Genomic DNA, 19,728 nt, shown 5'->3' on the forward strand with positions numbered 1-19,728 from the left:
CGGTGTTGATAACACACTGATGTTTTCATTTTGGCTAAGTCGTGTTTATCCTAAATCAAGGATCTTTTTTCCCCCCTCCTGGTCTCATGCTCTGCCAATGAGGAGGTAGGCAAAAGAAACTGGGAGGGAGCATACCAGGACAGGTGACCTGAACTGGCCAAAGAGATATTCCACACCACAGAATGTCATGCCTGGTATATAAACTGGCGGGAGTTACCAGGAAGCACAGTCAATCTAGGTTTGGGAACGGGGCTCTGGCATCGGTCAGCAGATGGTGAGCAATTGCTTTGTGCATCAATGGTTTGTCTCCTTTTTATTACCATTATTATTATTTATCATTATTATTGCATTTTACTTTATTTTCAATTATTAAATATTCTTATCTCAACATGTGAATTTTACTGCAATCCTCCTGCCCATTCCACCAGAGTGGGGGTAAGAGAGGTGGGGGGTTGAGTGAGCAGCTGAGTGGTGTGTGCTAAACTTTTATTTGGGCTTAAACCATGACATAGCTAATTTGAGCACTAATAATGAAATCAAAAGGAATGTAACCCTGGTCCTGATGCAGTACAATTTTCTGTAGAAGTTTACCTTTCAACATAATAAAGCCTCCCTAGAAGCAAGTGGTGCATTTTACAAGGTTGCTCTTAAAAGCATGAGGGCTCACCATTCAAACAATTCCAATTTATTAAATATGCTCAGTTAAAACCAAATTTTCCAATGCCACTTATTTTACCATAAATACCACAAATCACCGTACCAAAATTCTTTCAATCAGCATGTCATAATACTGCTCAGCAAGCTGAGGACGACAGAGCACAAATCGTCCGAGCAGCTCCACAGCTGCTTCTCGTACACTAGTGGAGTTATCCATTAGCCGCCCATGAACTCCTCGCTGCATATCCAGCTAAAAAGAACATATGAAGCAAAGATTCAGATTAAGAAATAAAGATTTATTTTAAGGATGATATGGGCATGGTAGATATTTCTTTCTTTACCCTGGCTAGAATACTGGGGTCTACAGCAACAACCTCAGACAAACACTTCATGGCTTTTGTTCGAACAGCAATTGCATTTTCACCAAGTACACGCAGAATCTAGAACAGAACAAAAACAAAGATTCAATTGTTTTGGGAAGGTAGCAAATTATAATTGAGAGCAAAAATGCAGCAGAATAACATACAAATAATATTACTAAAATAATAATACCTAAAAGCTGAGTTTATCTTCTCAGAGAATAAAAAGGTGCATGTAAGTGATGTTTCATGGCACTGAAAACTGCACATGGATATTTACCATGATTTGCTAGTTCTCTAAGATGGCTTAAAAGGTTCTTAACTTCAAAGTCTACTCCTGTCATTCAGTTGTAGCTTTCACCATGGTTCTTTTAACAGCAATGTTGGATATAGGCACTCTAAAAATGGCTTTGTATGCAGATCAATTTAAGCAGTGCAACCTAAACTAGTACTGAATTTCAAACATGTCATTCTGCCAATATGTTAGTGCCCCTTCTCCGATAAAAAGCAAGAAATTACGCTGGTCAAACAGCAGCTTCCAAAGTGACAGTAACATGGACTGCAAACAACTGGCCAGTCTAGCTTTTCCTTTCAAATCAAATTACGCTCAATTTCATGAGCTAATCCTACCAAAGGAGCAAGCACCTTACAGAAGCTGTGAAAAATATTTCAACACTTTGTAACGATCCTCTGACTGTGTGCATACAGTGATTTTTACCACAGTCACACATGAATAAATAAAATAATGTGTGCACATACAAAATGCATGCAAGAAAAAGAAACCTAATCACTTATGCCATCAATACAGAATATGAAAGTACATGGTGTTATCATGGCCTGTAAATACCTCTGGTCAACAATGGACAGATATGGCACATTGCTGTGAAAGTGTTTGGAATCAGAATCCAACCATGCCTCACTATACTAAGACTTCCAGCACAGTTTACCTGTGTCAAATAAATATCGAAGCTCTGGGCAAACGGCCTCATAGAGGCCAAGTAGCGAACAATCAAACATGCATCTTCGTAGTCCACAGTATCAGAATTCATCCTGAAATAAATTCCACGTGTTAATCAGAATGTGTTCACAAAAAAATTACTTAAAACATCAAATGCATGGCTAATAAAGAAGTAACTGGTAATGAAACATACTTTAATGTACTGAACTGAGATGGAGCAGTTTTAATGATGTTGCGAAGAAACTTTTTGCGGCTTTCTGCTCTATGCATGATTTGTCCTGTGGTCTCAACATCTTTTGCATGATGAGTTCCTTCAGAAGAATCCTCATCCTTCTGAGATTTAATTGCTTTTTCTGTCTCCATAGTTGTATCACGGAACCACTGAGCTACATAAAACTTCCGAGAAAACTGGAGAAATAGAGCAGGATGCACAGAAAACAAAACCAACAGATACAGAAAAAGAAAATTAACAGATTTATAATGAGATTTAGGGAATGCATCTAATGCATCAACATTATTTTAAAAAATACAATCAACAGTATATGTTAGGGTGACAATTTAATTGAAGCACTAATATGCATAATCAAAAATCATTTTATTCAGTATGTTACTGAAATTATTTATATACATTCCTAATGAAAGAAAGCTGAAAATTACCACTAATGATGCATCAATTTCTGTGTTCTCATCCAGATAATCTAGTAAAGCCTTTTGCAGCTGTTGAATTTCATCATCTCCTCCCGAAACCTGTCAGAAGTAGAAAGATAGCTATAAACAAGAATATTGCACAGTCATAATTACCATCTTAAAATCTGCATGTCCACATATAAAATACACTCAAATCAGTTGTTTCCATAATTGTAGAGCATTAATAATTTTTCTAACCAATTAGTTAAAAAGTCAAAAAAATATTAAGACAAGAATAAGACCGGTTTTAAGACAGACTGATTGATTTGTTTTCCTTCTATGATCTTGCATGAGGAGCCTCTGTCACAGAGGAAGAAAAAAGGGCAAAACCCATAAACCACTTTTATTTGCTCAATATTATACTTAAACATGCAGATCCTTGCAGTTGCTGATATTACAGCAGAAAAAGGTATTTTTTTTTTACTCCAAAATGAATGAGTTCAAGACTTCAAAGCATGCCTACAAGACATAGTGATTAGGTTTACATATATATATATATATATGCATATATATATATATATATATTTAACACTCTGACATATGTGCGAATTGTGAGTAGGAATTCCAGCCTTTGATAAATTTGGAATTCTGTGAATAACTGTATTAATATAAGGGTGCTTGATGCTTAACTGCCTAGCTACTTTCAAACAAATAAAAAAACCAGAACAATCAAAGACAAACTGTGAAGCCTGTAACAAATCATATTCAGTAATCAAAATGAAAGCAGAAGAATAATTTTTGGCTTAAAATTCTTCAGCCAGAAAACTTTCTTCTTCAGCAAGGAAATTTCTAACTTATAACCATCTTAAGTTCAGTATTAACAGCACTGACCGAGAATCTTGACACAAATGCAGCTATAACATAGCTTGCAAGCATCAGCAAGAGGAGAAAGGTACAATTAACAAGCCCAGACATCAACGTATCAAGAGATAAACATGAAAAGCATGCACAAGTGTTCAAACAAACTAGACAATCTATTTCTAAAAAAAAATATATGTTTGAAAATGTCAAAACAGAATAGATTTTCCCCTAAAACCTATTCTATGAAACATGGGTCCAAACCATAGTAGAGAGCACTTATATGCATTTATCAATCCTTGACAAATATCGTGGCAATAGTATCACCGTTTAGAAGAAAATATCCAACAGCAGTATTCAATTTAGCAGGAAAGAAAAATCTGTAGAGGTGTGAGTTAATTTCTGAATGGAAATACTAGTTTAAGTTTCTGATGACAACAGCTACCAATGGATCATCTTATTTTCTTGCCATCTGAACAGGAAAGGGAAGTTCAGCTGTCCTGTACTCATTGTTCTTCTCTTACAAATTTATAAATAACACAACAGTCTACCCTGATTGATGGTACTGCATAGTACACACCTTCCAACAATGCATGGATGGTACTGTCTACCACTGATGTTAGGTCTCCTGAGAAACTGAAAGAAATATTTTTATCACCCTACTGCCCACAGCAATTTTATTTTCTGCAGACGCCAATGCCTAGCAACTACCTGATCCCGCAAAAACCCAAAACCAAACAGAAAAATTCAGGTCACTGCTCAGGTATAAATCTTTCTAGGATATTTTTCAATACTATTACAACTTCTGAGGATAACAAAAGAGAAAAGGATTCTTCTAAAATACTTCCTCACTAAGTATAATGTAAAATTGTCAGAATCACTGTCAACAGTGCAGAATTATAATCCCTTAGTATATAGAAGTATAAATTATATTATGCCATGGACATAAATATTTGACAATGTATGTTGTAGAATTTTCTAATTGAAAAAAATTATGGGAAGAATCAGCCTCATAAAGGAGTAGGTGACTTCAATTCTTTAACTGAATGCCTGTGAAGTTTTTCCTTCAATATAAATCTAATGGTCATTATAAAGTAAATGTAATAGATCTGTAATCTTTTCAGGGAAGTGAAAGGGAAATCCTGAGAACAGTTAGTTCAGAGAGAAATGTATAGTGTCCATAAGAAATACGGAAGTCCCCATTTTTAAAAGGACACATGGGACACGAGATTTTCTTATATTATGTACTGTATAGAGCCCAAATGCATACACTGCTTTAGCATATGTGGCCACCCCTGCAGATTTTGAGCAGCATTAGCAGAAATCCAAATATGCACTCTCTAATGAAAGACTTTGCATGGCCTGGTTTTAGTATTGGGGGGGCTACAAGGGTGGCTTCTGTGAGAAGCTGCTTCCATGTCCAGCAGAGCCAGTCCCTGGTGGCTCCAAAGATGGAGGTGCTGCTGGCCAAGGCTGGGCCAATTAGAAATGGCGGTAATGTCTCTGTGGTAATGTACTCAAGAAGAAAGAAAAAAAGTTATTGTGCAGATGTAATGGTGGCCAGAGAAAAGTGGGGTGAGAACACGTGAGAGAAACAGCCCTGCAGACACCAAGGTCAGTGGAGAAGGAATGGGAGGAGATGCTCCAGGCACTGGAACTGGGATTCCTCTGCAGTCCCTGGTGCAGCCCATGGTGAGGCAGCTGTGCCCCTGCAGCCCGGGGATGAGCCCCACCCCAGAGCAGGTGGGTGCCTGAGAGCCCACAGGAGACCCAGGGAGAGGGGCCCAGCTCCCAGGCTGGAGCAGCCTGTCCTTGAAGGACTGCACCCGTGGAACAGTGACCCACTGCTGCAGCAGTGTGAGGGGGACTGGTGCCCATGGGATGGACTCACATTGCAGCATTTGCAGGGAGCTGTTGCTCGTGGGATGGAGCAATGCTGGAGAAATTCATGGAGAACTGTCTCCAGTGGGAGGGACCCCACAGTGCAGCAGGGGAATGACTCCTCTCCCTCACTGGTGAGAGAAGCCCTGGGTGATGAACTGACCACAACCCTCATTCCCTGTCTCATTGCACTGCTGGGGTAGGAGGTAGAGCTGGGAAGGAGGGAACAGGGTGGGAAAGGTGTTTTTAAGGGCTTATGCTACTTCTCATTATCATGCTCTGATTTGGTTAGTAGAAAATTCCCTTCGTATCTCTAAGTTGATCCCGTTTTGCCCACGACAATATTTGGTGAGTGATCTCTCCTGGTCCTTATCTCAAACCGTGAACCATTCATTAAATTTTCTCCCCTTTGTCCAGCTGCAGAGAGGAGGGAGAGCAGCTTGGGTGGGGGCCTGGTATCTGGCCAGCATCAACCCACTCAAACACATATGCAAGTTCAGTAAAAAACACCAAAACCCCCCCAAACCCTCAAATTACACCACATAAAAACTAACCGTACAAGACTAATAGATTAACTCTCTAAAGCATGTATTTGAGCATCAGAAGCTCAGGTTCCACTTTGCAACAGCAAATGCAGGTTCATATGTATCTTTAAGGCCTCTTAAGACAGAAGCCAACTGTTGCTCCATGATTTCCTCAGTATTGTCACAAGAAAACTGGCTAACCACTGTAATAAATTGATTTATACGATCACTACAGAAATGGTGCAAGGAAGACATGAGCTAACATATGTGATACTTATAAATTGTGTATATTTGATTCAGAAACCTAAACAGTGAATGAAGACTGATTCTCCATCATGTCAATTCTTCAAGTATATTTAAAAATTTCAAATATTTGAATGGATAGATTTCCATCCGGCTGCCATGGATGTCTCTCGCACCTGTTTGAGGATTCTGGCTATAGATCCTTGATCCATTTTGCTAGTGACTGCATCTTTCCTCAGTCTTGCTGCTACAGTTCCAAGATAGTCAAGTGATGCAACTCTTAATGCCATTTCTGTAGATTTATTACTGAACTGGTGAACCTAAGAAAAGCAGAATAGACATTTAAAAATAAATATTTATGCCACTGATATTCTTCTCACAAAAGATTGCTTTACCTTATTAAAACTTCCACCCAACTTCCATATTGCATAAAAATATGTAATTTACTATTATATCACACACACATTACTTACTTTATATTAATGCTTCTTTCTTTATTGGGTCTCTCTCTCTCTCTCTAAATATGTCTGTTAGAGTTTTTTAAAATATGTATTTTCATTAAACAAACTGGACAACTAGCACAGCAGATCTTCAACAGCAGCCATAAGTGCACCTTATGTAGCACCATACTGCTACCTCCTCATTATTCACATAACATAAAGCTACATTATACCAAGAACAGGACCATACAATATTTTTTCAAGAAGCAGCTCAAATTACTGTGTTAATTACATTATAATACTTAAGAGCAACACTCAAAAAACACACAAACAAAAACATTCCCATTCTCTAGAATGTCATAAGCACTTGTTGTAGTTGTAAAAAACCAAACCACTCAGTTATTTTCTTAGTTGGTTCTGTGCTAAGGGAATAGTCCAGAGAAGATATTTAATATGTATAATTACAGCTATTAGGCTGACTTTACTCCAAAGAAATATATGCACTTCTTAGATGCTATGCAATGACACTTTTTTATGTTGAAAATGTAATCAACTAATGGAACTGGACTTCCACGAGAAACTATACATACAATTTTTAACAAGCTCTTTATGAGTGATCCTCTAACCAAAATTTTATTATTTAGGTATTACATAGTAGTGATATATGCTGAAATAAACAAGTCTTCATTGTAATAAGAAATGAATTCATATAGTTAAAACCAAGAATTCCTTACCAATAGCCTTCCTAATAAGCTAAGTAGCAACTCTGCAGCTGGCCATTCTGGTTTATTGACTGTTGAAAGAAGATCTTGAATAAAGTTCTCAAACAGTGGCCTGTAATCTTCTTCCCCTTGTTTACTGCCACACCTGTTGAAAAGAAAATGCTTTTTGTAAGTGAATTTAACAGCCACATATGGTTTTCTTCTAATGTAAACAGAAGTAATCCTATGTTTAATCAGAAAAAACAGTTTTATGCAATTCCAAGAAAACAAATCTGAAATACTAGCAGAAAATTTGTTTTATTCATTTGCAGAAAAATAGCTTAAAAATACCTTTAAAAAGTGCAACTTTTCCAGTTGCACTGGAAATAAAGCAGCTAATACATGATAGTAGAATTTTGTTCCTAAGATTTTTTTATTTTTTGCTCTGCATTGAAGTCTGCATTAACTTGTACAGAAAAAGTAGGTAGAATTACAAAAATGAAGCTAGAGTAGGATATTTAAGAGTTGGAATGTTTATATTCTTTAAGCTTGGTTTCATTTATCTGATAGTGATAAGACATCTTAGTATTATGCTTCACAAAGGTTCCAGTCAATGCAAAAAAAAAAAAACAAAAACCAAAAAAAAAACCAACAACAAACCAAAACCCCAAAAGTTAACATACCTGATACTTTTGGACTTTTCATCCCTAAGTTTAACATCAGAAGCATGCAATTGCTAGATGGCTTATTAAATAGCTTTTCAGCATTAAGTGTAGAAATTAATACAATAAAAAACCTAAAGACTTACTCTTTGCAATCCTATGGTTAATTCAGGTACATTTTTTATTCCTTTTTGAGCAACTGACATTCCTAACTTTAGCTAAATGAAAGTAATTTTTAGGTTTTTTTATATCTGATGACTGAATCAATATGGTTTCACCACTTAAATATTTGCTCAGCCTTCTCTTTCAGGCTTCAGATAAGTAACAGACATGCAATAAAGGAATCCTACATGAACTGTGAGACAGATTCTTAAATGTATGAAGAACACTCTGCAGAATTTCTCTTCTATAAACTTTTTGTCTAGGCAAGAAGCTCTCTTAGGCATCTATAAAATATATTATTAAAAACAACTTTATGAATAGGTATTTATCACTGTTCAGTGGTCAGGTTTGTCCTGAAATATTCATTTGGAGTTGGTTTCATCAATACACTAAAGAATGCAACAGTACTTACTTCTTAAGGAAAATAGAAAGGAAGTTTTGTGCTGTTCTCATGGCTGTTTCATATGAGTTAGTAATAAGCACATCTTGATCCACCTAAAAATAACAAGATACATTTGTCTATTATTTTAGCATAGATCTATAATTTCCAGATCAGCATTTTTCATGCATCAAAAAATTACAGCAGACATAAAATTATAATATTTGATTACTAGAGCAGTGTAATAACGTATTATACCTACGAACGCACATAAGTAATTTCTGCACGCACATAAAAATGGCTTTTTAAAATATCTTACTTTCTTGTTTGATTCCTCCTCTGAATTAGAATCCTTTTCTGCTGATGGTAAGTGCACCACACACTGAATAAGTTGCAGAACTAGTGCTGTTACCATCTGAATGTACATGGGCTCTCCATCAGTGTCACTGCTATTTAACCTGTTAATAAGAAAAGACAGTATTAACACTAAAATGAAACAAAAAGGACAAAACACAAGAAAATTTTTTGTTCCTAAGCAGTACCTTTCAAAAATTATTACCACAGCAAGAAATCTACATTATAGACATTTATCTAGTAATTTGCTTATTTTTATGCAGTGTAACATTTGATCTAACAAAACCAGGAAGTATTGCTCTTGCACAGAAGAGGTGAAATGAAACAGCACACAGTTCATTAGCTGAAAAAGCCACAGGAATATTTACTAAATCAAACACCTAATACACCACTAAAATACGTAATAATAAGCTTATTATGTATAATACCATGTCCTCTCCAACACAACAAAACATACTGAACTGCTGCCATAATAATTTTTCCGTAATATTTAACATCTGTGAAATGTGTAGGGGACATTTAAACAACAGAAAATAAATGACCATGACCTGGACTGACTTGTACAACAGCTACACCTACAATAATCTGCAGCAGCATAGCTGAGTACAAACTTCAGCAGGCAACTGTCTTAAGTTGGTAAGAAGTCTGTTTTTCCCTAACATAAGCTCAGAAAAAGTATGAGTTTACTGCCCATACATATACCAGTACCACCTATTGCTAAGCTTAACAGCATGAAAAGGTGGTAAACTCTGACATATGAGATGATATGAATATGAAACTGATTCTCTTCCTGAAAAGGGTGCTCTGAGTGTACCCTCAAAGAAATTCAGACAGAATTTTCCTATAAAGATTTAACAATGAAGAAATTATGTAACTCCATACAAACAGAATTAAAGAATTGACCAACAAAAAATAATTCTCAACACATGCTAACATTACACCCATTCACATTCTTAGTGAGAAAAATAAAAAGATATTTCAATTATTTTTGTAAATAGCGACTAAAGTGATAGCATAAAGCCCAGCAATTATTACAAGACATTTGTCAAACAATTTGTTTTGAAATCTCAACCTGTAAAAAGTGCAGCTACATTCACATTTTCAGTGTAGTTATCAATGAAGCCTAAAATCCTACATCTACAAAACTGTACAAGCTACAGCCTACCAGTTATTAATTTATGTCAGAAGTTACCTGAAGTTTCTCAAACTCCTCTTGCTAGTTGGTAGTCTCGCAAGGGAAGTGAAAATTTCTTCTAGAATTAGCTGTCTGTGTTTTTCATACCGGGAAAACACCTATTTAATAGTTACAGGATTATTAGACAATGATTTATTGTTACATAAAATATTGCTTTTGAAATATATTGTAAATAATTATACATGACAGCATACACTTCACATGACACTTTAATAAATTATAATTCACCTTATTTTTAATGGATTTTTAATTGAATGCTTTCTCAATTCAAGCATTTCTTTATAAAATACATAAAAACTTTTCCAAATATAGATTTAAAAAAAATCCTTATGTAACATAAATGTGTAACAGGTCTTGAAAATACCTCCTATTTAAAAAATTTTTGCCGATGATATAACACACTATAAAGTCAAACAGTATAATACTGAGTTTTTGGACTTTGTATTTCTTTCTCTCAGTACAAAGAAAAACTGGGGTAACACAATTAACATGAACACAGGTAGGTTGCAGAGTACATTTGAGAAAACAGTTTTACTTTATATGCCAGGCTTAAATGCTTGCCTGACATGACATATTCTTTCAATTTACAGGGTCAGGACTGCTGATTTTGCCTCCCCTTTTGTTCGGGCAGAATACTGAAGTATATAATCCTTACAAAGATGGAAAGCTCCCACTTGAACAAGGACATTTGTATTCCACTACATTTTTCCTGAAATAATACTTTACCTGTCCTGTGACTTTTTCATATAGTCACCTGTTCTGAGGAAAAGAATTTATTCTATTATACAGAAATACCATACTAGTTCTATGCCTTATTGCATAATTTCAAATCTTAACACAGGAAACAAGGAAAGCCACACAGTTAAGATTTAAGATTACAAAAAAAAAGATTTCTTACGATAAAAAAAGGGACAGGCAAGAGGAAGGAGTTTGTGTTTAAATAACAACCAAAACTGAGAAGCTTTTTTCTTGAAGTAGGCAATTTCTTTCTATAAGTTCTCTACAAATAGGAGCAGCTCAGGTAGATATAATACTGTTTCTATATTATGATATCAAGCTGTAAAAATGTGCAAGAATAACATTAATTCTACACTCCAATTCTCTACCAGAGAAAAAATACAGCCTATGTAAATGTCCTAAGAATTCTCAGAAGTACAGGCACATGCACACATAAATTAAAAAGTACTTACTGCAGTCACTAATTTGATGGCACATAACTGTAGCTCACTGACATTTTCTACAAAGAAAGGTGTTATTCCCATCGATGACACCTATTAATGGAAAGAAGTTTTTTTAAGTATATCTGACTAACAAACTGGTATTCATGCAGTTTCACAAGCAGGTTATTAATTCGGCAGGTAAGGCATTCAACCATTACTTCATATTATTTTAAAATAGTTATTGAATTAGGGCACAGGTCTTATGAGGAGTGGCTGAGGGGGTATTATCAGGCCGCTTATCATGGAGAAAAGGAGGGTCGGGGAAGCCTTATAATCCTCTACAACTCCCTGAAAGGAGGGTGCAGCCAGGTGAGGTTGGTCTCATCTTCCAGCTAACAAGTGATAAAACAAAGGAAATAGGCCATGAATTGTGCCAGGCATGGTTTAGATTGGATTTTAAGAAAAAATTATTCATGGAAAGGGTTGTCAAGGATGGGAACAGGCTGCCCATGGAAGCAGTTCAGCCAATATCCCCGTAGGTATTTGAAAGACATGCAGATATGATGTTTAAGGATGTGGTTTAGTGGTGCACTAGGCAGTTTAGACTTGATGTTCTTAAGGATCTTTTCCAGTGTAAATGATTCTGCTACTCTATACTTGAATACAGTCAAGTTAAACTTTTCTTAAGTGTACAAGAGAAGATGCAGACGACATACTACACAACAAACTAGTCACTCTGATGTTAAGAATTCAAAAGCTTGTACTGACTACAGACTTCATGTCACTGAGACAATCATACTTTACATTCACTCTAGGAAAAGCAAAGCTAACATTTTTGGACAGGAATTCTGAAAAAACCTACCTGAAGAATAGTTGTATCAGTGAGAAGCTGTATCTCTAGCAACTCTGACAAGCTGCTGACAATGTCACAAACTTTGTTATACAACATCACTATAACTCTTTGCTTGTGGGTTGAACACTTGGCACGTTTTGCTTTTGAACTTAGAACACCACCTATAAAATAAAATATATATATTCATTAATGTTTTCAGTGTTTCAAATACTAGAAAGATGATCTTCCTCAAAGAGTGCCCCCAAAACAACTACAGCTTTGCAAAAGCAATTTAGAAAAACTACTTAGTAGCGTCAGTGGGAAAACAAGAATTTCACATGATAATTATTTTTCATAATTACTCTAAATTCTGGACCTGAGGTTTTTAGAAAGGTTCTTGAAATTGGAGTCATGCATCTGTAGGTGTGTACATGAAAACAAGAGGCTAGAAGCTAAATAGTTTTCCCTGAAACAAATCATTATATACATGGAGATTATGACTGTGAAATTACTTATTCCTACCTATAATAACTATACACAAAAGTTGAACTTCAAACTTCTAAATACTTTATCCTAGATACTTTGGTTACATTGACATTGTTGCAGTAAACCAAGGTGCTATACGACTAAGTTCTTCAGATGACAAATTTAATTGTTCTTTTATTCTATGTTACATCATCCTCAGACTAACACAGTGCATTAATTCAGGATGTTGAATGTGATAAGAAAGAATTATCAGTATAAAAGTTGCATATAAAAATCTTATTCCAGAAACTCGTATCATTTACATCATCATACAGTAGATGAAATTTTTATAGCTTTTAATATGGAAAGATTTCTTAGCATACTAACCACCATGAGGATCCACTCTATACACAGGATCATACTGAGGATAGAGAGTGTTTTGCAAATGAAATTTTGTGTACTGAATAACTCTTTCTATGACGTCCTCAATATATACAGCTTTAGGCATATTTGGTGATGTCATAATATTGATAGCAGTAAGACACGCATCAGCAGATTTTGTCACTCTTTCCATAATAAGATCTCGCCATAATCTCTCCTCATCTTCAGTGTCATTATTCTGCAAGGCAAGAAACACAGGAGAGCATGAATAAGAAGTAAAATTTTTATTCTCACCAAGTAAAAAAAAGAAACAATTACCTTAATATGCTTACAAACACGCCTATATAAAATATTGTATTTTCTTTTTCATACCAAAATAATTTGTCTTAAAAATCAAGTAATATTTGTTTTACTAGTAACATGTTTGTAATGCCTCCCTAAGCTACACGTCTTCAAAGTCCTGTATTCTGTATTCGTCTGCTAGAATACAAAGAACTTTCTGTGTCTCATTGGGAAGCACTATGAGGGAAGACTGCTACATGCTCTATTTAAGACCACTGTACATTAAGCAAAATCTAATTCCTTCATTTGGTGTTTTCTTCACTGGCACCACTTGCTGCTTTGATCCATCTGATTTCTGCCACTAGAGGGAATTCTTACACAAAAAGACTGTTGCAAGTCACATGAAATCTGTAAGTACACAACTTTCTTGCTTCATAGACCAACCCATCTATTATCAACAGGTTTAAAGTATGTCTTATCAAATATGTCCATTCAGATACCATAGGCTATTGAGTCTCTATATTACTGTGCTTGTATAAGCTACTAAACCAAACATACATGAGGTTAATTACGACCATCCAGCACTACTTAAATATTGTAGCAACATTACTACAGCAAAGCTAGGTAGAATTTCTCATAGCTTCTCTGGCACACACAGAGCCTCCAGAGAAAAGGGCTCTAATTTACTACCTGTATGAAACCACCATAGTTCAACACGGTTGACTTTCCTTGTAAAAATTACACATCAGTGAAACTGTAACAGCTTTCTGCCTTTGGGGTAAGAGAATTTGAACCAATAGAACAGTGCATTATATAGATGATATACATAATTATAGAATCAACAAAAATCTGCAGATCAGGAGTTCTCTGCATATTTCTGAGATATAATGGCTTTAAGGAATTTACTACTTACACAAGTGAAACCTTGAGAAAAGAAAAAAATTTCCCCAAATTAATCTTGGAAATGAAAAGGATATTAAAGCATCCTCTGCCTCTGAAAAATACACTGACATGGAGGTAAGATACCTTCATTGCACTGTAAAAGTAGCGAGCTTACTCCATAGCAGAGGCTTTCTTTGCCACAATGATTTTAATAATTTTTAATAGTTTTAAGAAAAATCTAAAATTTGTTTGGTTTTTTTTAATCGAAGTTTGTCTCTGAATTGCAATCACTGGACAATTTCATTAACTGAAAACTTAATAATTTTGAGTTTTACTTCAAAAAGCTAGAAGAAAATTATCACTTTAAAATCATTACCATAAAAATTTCATCACAGTGAAGTAGACCAGGTAAACCAGCACTTTCTTTTTATGCATTTTTTGTACTGCCAAAGACACAGAACCGTTTACTGAAACTTTGAAACCCCTACAAACTGTCTAGATGAAAGTATTTAGGTATAAATAATGTGTCTCTGGTTTTCATTTGCTAGTTGAAATCCTTCCTTTCTGATATAAACAATTACTCTCTTATTTCTACACATAAGGAGTTTTTTTCTATAAAACTCAATTCTAATCTTGCTAGAATATTGTTTTGAATAGAAAGTGTACAAATAAATATATCAAATGTGAAATACAGGACATCAACCTCATAAAACCTCAAAATATTTGAGTAGTTTTAGGTATACCAGGAAAAAACCCCACGTCCTATAGTATTAAACTTCATGTTAATTTTATTTACATAGACAACTGTCACTTTGCAGTGTAAGAACACTTAAACCTTAAACTTCCCCCTTAATGCTCAGGAGAAAGAAACACTCCATGTGAAAACTGCAGTATTTCTTTCATTTTTTAAGGGATGTTTTAAGGACACATAGCAAAGAAATGTCCAACAATGCAAATTACACCTGAATTACCACGAATATTTCAGGATGAAACTATAATATCTAAAATAAACAAAAGAAAATACAATTGCTCTTAATACATCACTACTATAGTAAAACATGATTAGTACTGAAAAAATATTAAGTAATTAAATTTTGCTTCAAGTATTAAAATTTGGCAATGTCAATCACACATGTTATATCAGAAATCCCTTTCACACACATATACAGTATTGAACCTATTGCTAAATAGGACTCAAGTGAAGAAAACTATTCGGCACAATGGTGTGGAATTATGAAATTTCAAACTCACATGATTAAGTAAAGTAGAAAGCTTTGATCCATCTTGAATATTCTTCTCCAAAATATTCAGGACTTTTACTGTTTTATCTGTTGAGAGCTAAAACAAGTAAAGAAACATATCAAACAACTGCAGGAAGAATAGTGATTCCAAATTGCTGAAAAGAACATTGAGGAATGAAGGACAGAGCTTGTACAATCTGAATCACTTAAATTGTAAGCAATTTGGCATAAGGAGAATGCAGATAACGAAAACAGGTAAAATATATTCTAGGATTACAACTAAACTGCTTTTTCAAGCAGCAAAATCCATAGAAACAGATTTTTCAACTGTCATTAATGTTGTGTAGTTACACATTTTTGCTTCTAGAAATAGAAACCTGCCAAATCCAAGTATGATCTACAAATTCTAACTGACCATAGAGAGCTTAATTAGGAGAAAATCCAAACTGCATGAACAAGGAGAAATAAATTCCCGCGAAAGACAGTAAAAGGGAAATGTATTCTTAATATCAGTGTTAACTTCAAAGAAGTAGCATGTTGAAAAAGGTAAATATAACTCACTTTATAACTTTATATATAAAAGTTATATAAATATATATGTATATATATTTATATATATATATATAAATATATATAAATATAACTTTATGATCTTCTGTAGCATTCTGATTAAATAATTTGTGGACTATATTAAACTCGAGGAGAGCCAGTTTCTCTCATCTAGATACTATTCACCTTTGAAAGCAACAAAACTGATTTTATGTAGATGTGTGTGTATGTATATATGTATGTGTGAAAAATATGAAACAGAGGTTAAGGGTGAGAACGATAAGGAAAGAAACAATCATGCCACCCACAAACTACAAAGGAATGCAGGGAGATTGAAGTAAAATCCAGGAAGAATATCTTAAGTTTGGATTAAAGAAGTTTGGAATAGTCCAGAGTCACTATTATAGTAAGTGGTTTCACAGACACTCCATAAACAGAAGTGCAGGCAGAGAGTTTAACATAAGACTGCCCAAAGCCAATAGTTCCAGGAAGATAAAAGGAAATCACGAACACTGTTTCTAGAAGTGTGACATCAACAAGTCTGCACCAACAAAAGGTCCTCTAACTGACTGGGGAAGAACATGGCAAAGAAACCATAGCATGCAGTCTACAGAAAATTAATCTTATTATCACCTGGCATGGTAAATTTTCTAAGGATTTTTGTTTTGTGTTTCTGGCTGGACATCATACATCTACATTGCACTGATGGCATACATGAGGAAAGGTGGAACTTTTTACTTTGCCAGCAGGTTCTGATTTACTGTGGCTGTTCCAATACAGCTGAAAGGAGCAAAACCTATAGGTTGATGTGCTTTTGTGAAAACAGGTTAATTATTTTAGATTTTACTGTTGGCACAGGTGTTACATATTGGCATATAGTCAACACTGACACAGAGGAGGACCTTTCAACAAAAATGTCTCAACTTCTGAAACAGTAAGTTAGGATGTTGTAACTTCCTAAGCACTTCAGCTAAGCGAGCAGAAGCTCAACTGTTACTCCGTTCTGTGCATCCTTGAAGAGGGTGCAATGTTATTACAGAGGAAACTTGTTTTTGTATGTTAATCAATATTTTATGTTCCAAAAAACGTTGAATTATGAAGAGGTACCTTGTCCATAATGCCCATTGCCTTGATTTTTGCAGATTCACTACCCAACTCACTAAGCTGATGTTTTCCCAGCAGCAATTCCTGTGGAATCTCATCATCATCACCTTTAAGACGAAAAAAAAATGTAAAAAATTAACAATTATATTTCTAGTAAGACTTCTAGGAAATCAGTATCTTTGATTCCAATATGAAAAAACTTAAAAAGAGTTGATTGTTCAAATAGCCAGCATCTAATGGTTCCAAATAATTAGCATCTAATAAAGACTGATAATGACACCTTTTGGTTGTGTTGAAACCACGACTACTTGTTAAGCCTGACTGGTTCTGAAATACCATTTGAGAGCCCAATATGAGGCATGCATTTCTGAAAGTCACAAACTAAAAGTTTTTAAAATAGCAAATCCCATTTATTGCAGCATTTGTGCCATCATTTTCAATTCAGTAAAACAAATCTTAAACTATTGTAGCCCTAAAGTTCAAATCTGGGCAAGAGCAATAGATGAAAAGCACATACGAAATTAAGCACCTTGAAATAATCTGAGTCTTAATTGTATTTAACCTTAGAATAAAATCATGTTACCAGACACAGAAAGATCCAATGCAATGACTTCACTTCTAAGTTCAAGGTTGCATACACTACAGCTTTAAAAACTATAAAGATTTGTTTACTATGCCTCTCCCCTGTTTTAATCCTGTGACAAAGATGGTAGAAAAAAAATTAATGAATATTCCATTAGCCATTTCAAAAGAAAGTGACCTTTGGCAACATGCACTATTTCCTCAAACACTTAGCTAAGGAGGCTGTTTTTCCACTGAAATAGGTAAGTGATTCAGTGTCTCAGCCATAAATTCACAAGGACTGTGCTGTCTGAATTGAATGATCAGGATCTGCTGGGGCAAAGGCCACAACAGATGTAAAATTATGTGCCTCAGACATTACTAGCAAGACAACCATCTTGCTAACATGTTTGACAGAAGGCAACACCCTAATGACATCCCAGAGAAGTCTCCTTTCCACTCCAAGGGGACTACTCATTATGATTTATGCCCTGTTTGGATTCTGCAGAGAGAAGATCTTCTTCAGGCAGTGGCAAGTGAAATTGGAAAGGTAAAGGCCACCACTCACGGTGGAAGCCATATAAATCCAGTATGCCCTAGCAAGTATCATGTGTAATTAAATCCCCATGAAGTAAGTTAAAAAATATCAATACAATTTTTTTAATGCTTCTTGGATTTCTAATTGGGGCAAGCATTTTGAAAATTTATGTATTACCAAAAGCTGTAAAATCCATGTCTTCCAGATTTTCCAAAATATTCTCTATTGACGCAGTAAACCTTTTGAAGGTTGAAGAATCCATCATTTCTGGTGAAAAAAAAGGGAAATTCATAAACAACTATCTTAAATATAAAGCAGAAAATACAAACTGTCAAAAATAAATCTTCTTAAATTACCTTCAGGTGTTAGTTTAGGTTCATAAGCTTTCCTCTTCTTTTGTTTTTCTTTTTTCTTCATTTTTCTAGCCACTAATTGAGAGAATAAGGAGTCAAACAAATACTTTCTCAAAACTTAAGACAGGATTACTTACATTTCTTATACTTGTGCTCAATATTGCATGTAATTATGTCCATTTAAAAATGTTTAACATATTCATCAAAAAAGCACTAGTAGTATGGAATAAAATTAAATCTTTATAATGATCAGTTACCCTCACTGAGGCTAGGAGGAGAAGAATAATCATCCATATCAGAGTCATCGGGACTGCGATTACGGTAACGGCCACTACCAGAAATCCTCCTTCCTTCATGATAATGACCACTTCTCCTGTGGTCACCAGAACTTCTTCTGTCATGTTCTTCATACTCCCAAGCTTCATCTCTATCCTTTTTGTGTCTCTTACGAGAAGCTAGAAATGAATGCATTTTCATTTTAAATACAAAACTTACACTTTTAATAGTTCAAAATGGAACACTTTTAAGCATTTAAAAGATGTGCAGATGTAGTGCTGAGTGACATGGTCTAATGGTGGACTTTGCAGCATTAGTTGTATGATTGGACTTGATGGTCATAAACGTCCTAAATGATTCTATGATTCTCAAGTCAAACACTCTTACATAGCTGTTCTGTAAATCAAACGGACACTAAAGTTATCAGATTCTTTCTGATATTATTCAATTCTGATATGGATTATTTATTCTAATGTTTTCTTTTGAATTACACAAAAACTGTGCCTGAAACTGGAAAAGATACCAGAAAACATTTAAAATTATGAATTTACAGGGCATTTCTCCTTTAAAAAGCGAAGTAAGGAAAGTGGAACAAATCAAAATAAGTTTCATCCTTTTATAAGAGAACATTGAGATAATTTCCTCAGTTATGTAAATTGCGACTATTACTGGGTGTCCATGTTCCAGTTCAGTGATTGCCTTGCCCATCTAACACACCAAGTTCCAATGAGACTTAGTAATCTATTTTCTAAAAGATATTCTGTTTTGCCAAGACAACTAAAATTTTGCCTTGGTATATATGGCAGGAAATTTGTGTAAAGGAGACAGCTGGAGTCACAATTCTGGGCCAAGCAGCAAGCCTCTACCACAGATGATTATTACAATTAATTTTCACACAGGCCCAGAAAAAGTGAATGTTGAGAAGCTGGAGTAAATATTGCATACAGTGATTTGGTGGAAATAAAATAGGGGAATAGAATGACAGTTCTCTGTTACTTTGAAAGAAAGTCTTGTATGCTTTGAAGATGACAGAGTTCTCAGTTGTAACAGAAAAGGAAATGGATGAGGAGGTAGCTTCCTCCAAGAAATCAGCCAACTTTCCAT

The 19,728-nt window shown here is 35.0% G+C and overlaps 1 protein-coding gene across 6 annotated transcripts in view; it reads right to left on the reverse strand.

The window, feature by feature from the left end:
• Window positions 1-19,728, reverse strand: part of NIPBL (NIPBL cohesin loading factor) — a 135,015-nt gene that overhangs the window by 20,722 nt on the left and 94,565 nt on the right. For all 6 annotated transcript variants that reach the window (XM_010395173.4, XM_019283352.2, XM_010395170.4 and 3 more), the window contains 18 exons: window positions 18,606-18,803; window positions 18,352-18,423; window positions 18,173-18,262; window positions 16,900-17,003; window positions 15,254-15,340; window positions 12,845-13,076; window positions 12,023-12,174; window positions 11,191-11,271; window positions 9,998-10,098; window positions 8,771-8,909; window positions 8,485-8,567; window positions 7,282-7,414; window positions 6,284-6,427; window positions 2,632-2,721; window positions 2,168-2,382; window positions 1,964-2,066; window positions 999-1,097; window positions 761-907 (listed from right to left, as the gene is read on the reverse strand). In XM_010395173.4, coding sequence (XP_010393475.2) covers window positions 761-907; window positions 999-1,097; window positions 1,964-2,066; window positions 2,168-2,382; window positions 2,632-2,721; window positions 6,284-6,427; window positions 7,282-7,414; window positions 8,485-8,567; window positions 8,771-8,909; window positions 9,998-10,098; window positions 11,191-11,271; window positions 12,023-12,174; window positions 12,845-13,076; window positions 15,254-15,340; window positions 16,900-17,003; window positions 18,173-18,262; window positions 18,352-18,423; window positions 18,606-18,803 — 2,270 coding nt within the window. The remainder of the gene's footprint in view (window positions 1-760; window positions 908-998; window positions 1,098-1,963; window positions 2,067-2,167; window positions 2,383-2,631; window positions 2,722-6,283; window positions 6,428-7,281; window positions 7,415-8,484; window positions 8,568-8,770; window positions 8,910-9,997; window positions 10,099-11,190; window positions 11,272-12,022; window positions 12,175-12,844; window positions 13,077-15,253; window positions 15,341-16,899; window positions 17,004-18,172; window positions 18,263-18,351; window positions 18,424-18,605; window positions 18,804-19,728) is intronic.

Source organism: Corvus cornix, chromosome Z, assembly GCF_000738735.6.
Source record: "Corvus cornix cornix isolate S_Up_H32 chromosome Z, ASM73873v5, whole genome shotgun sequence".
Classification (NCBI taxonomy): domain Eukaryota; kingdom Metazoa; phylum Chordata; class Aves; order Passeriformes; family Corvidae; genus Corvus; species Corvus cornix.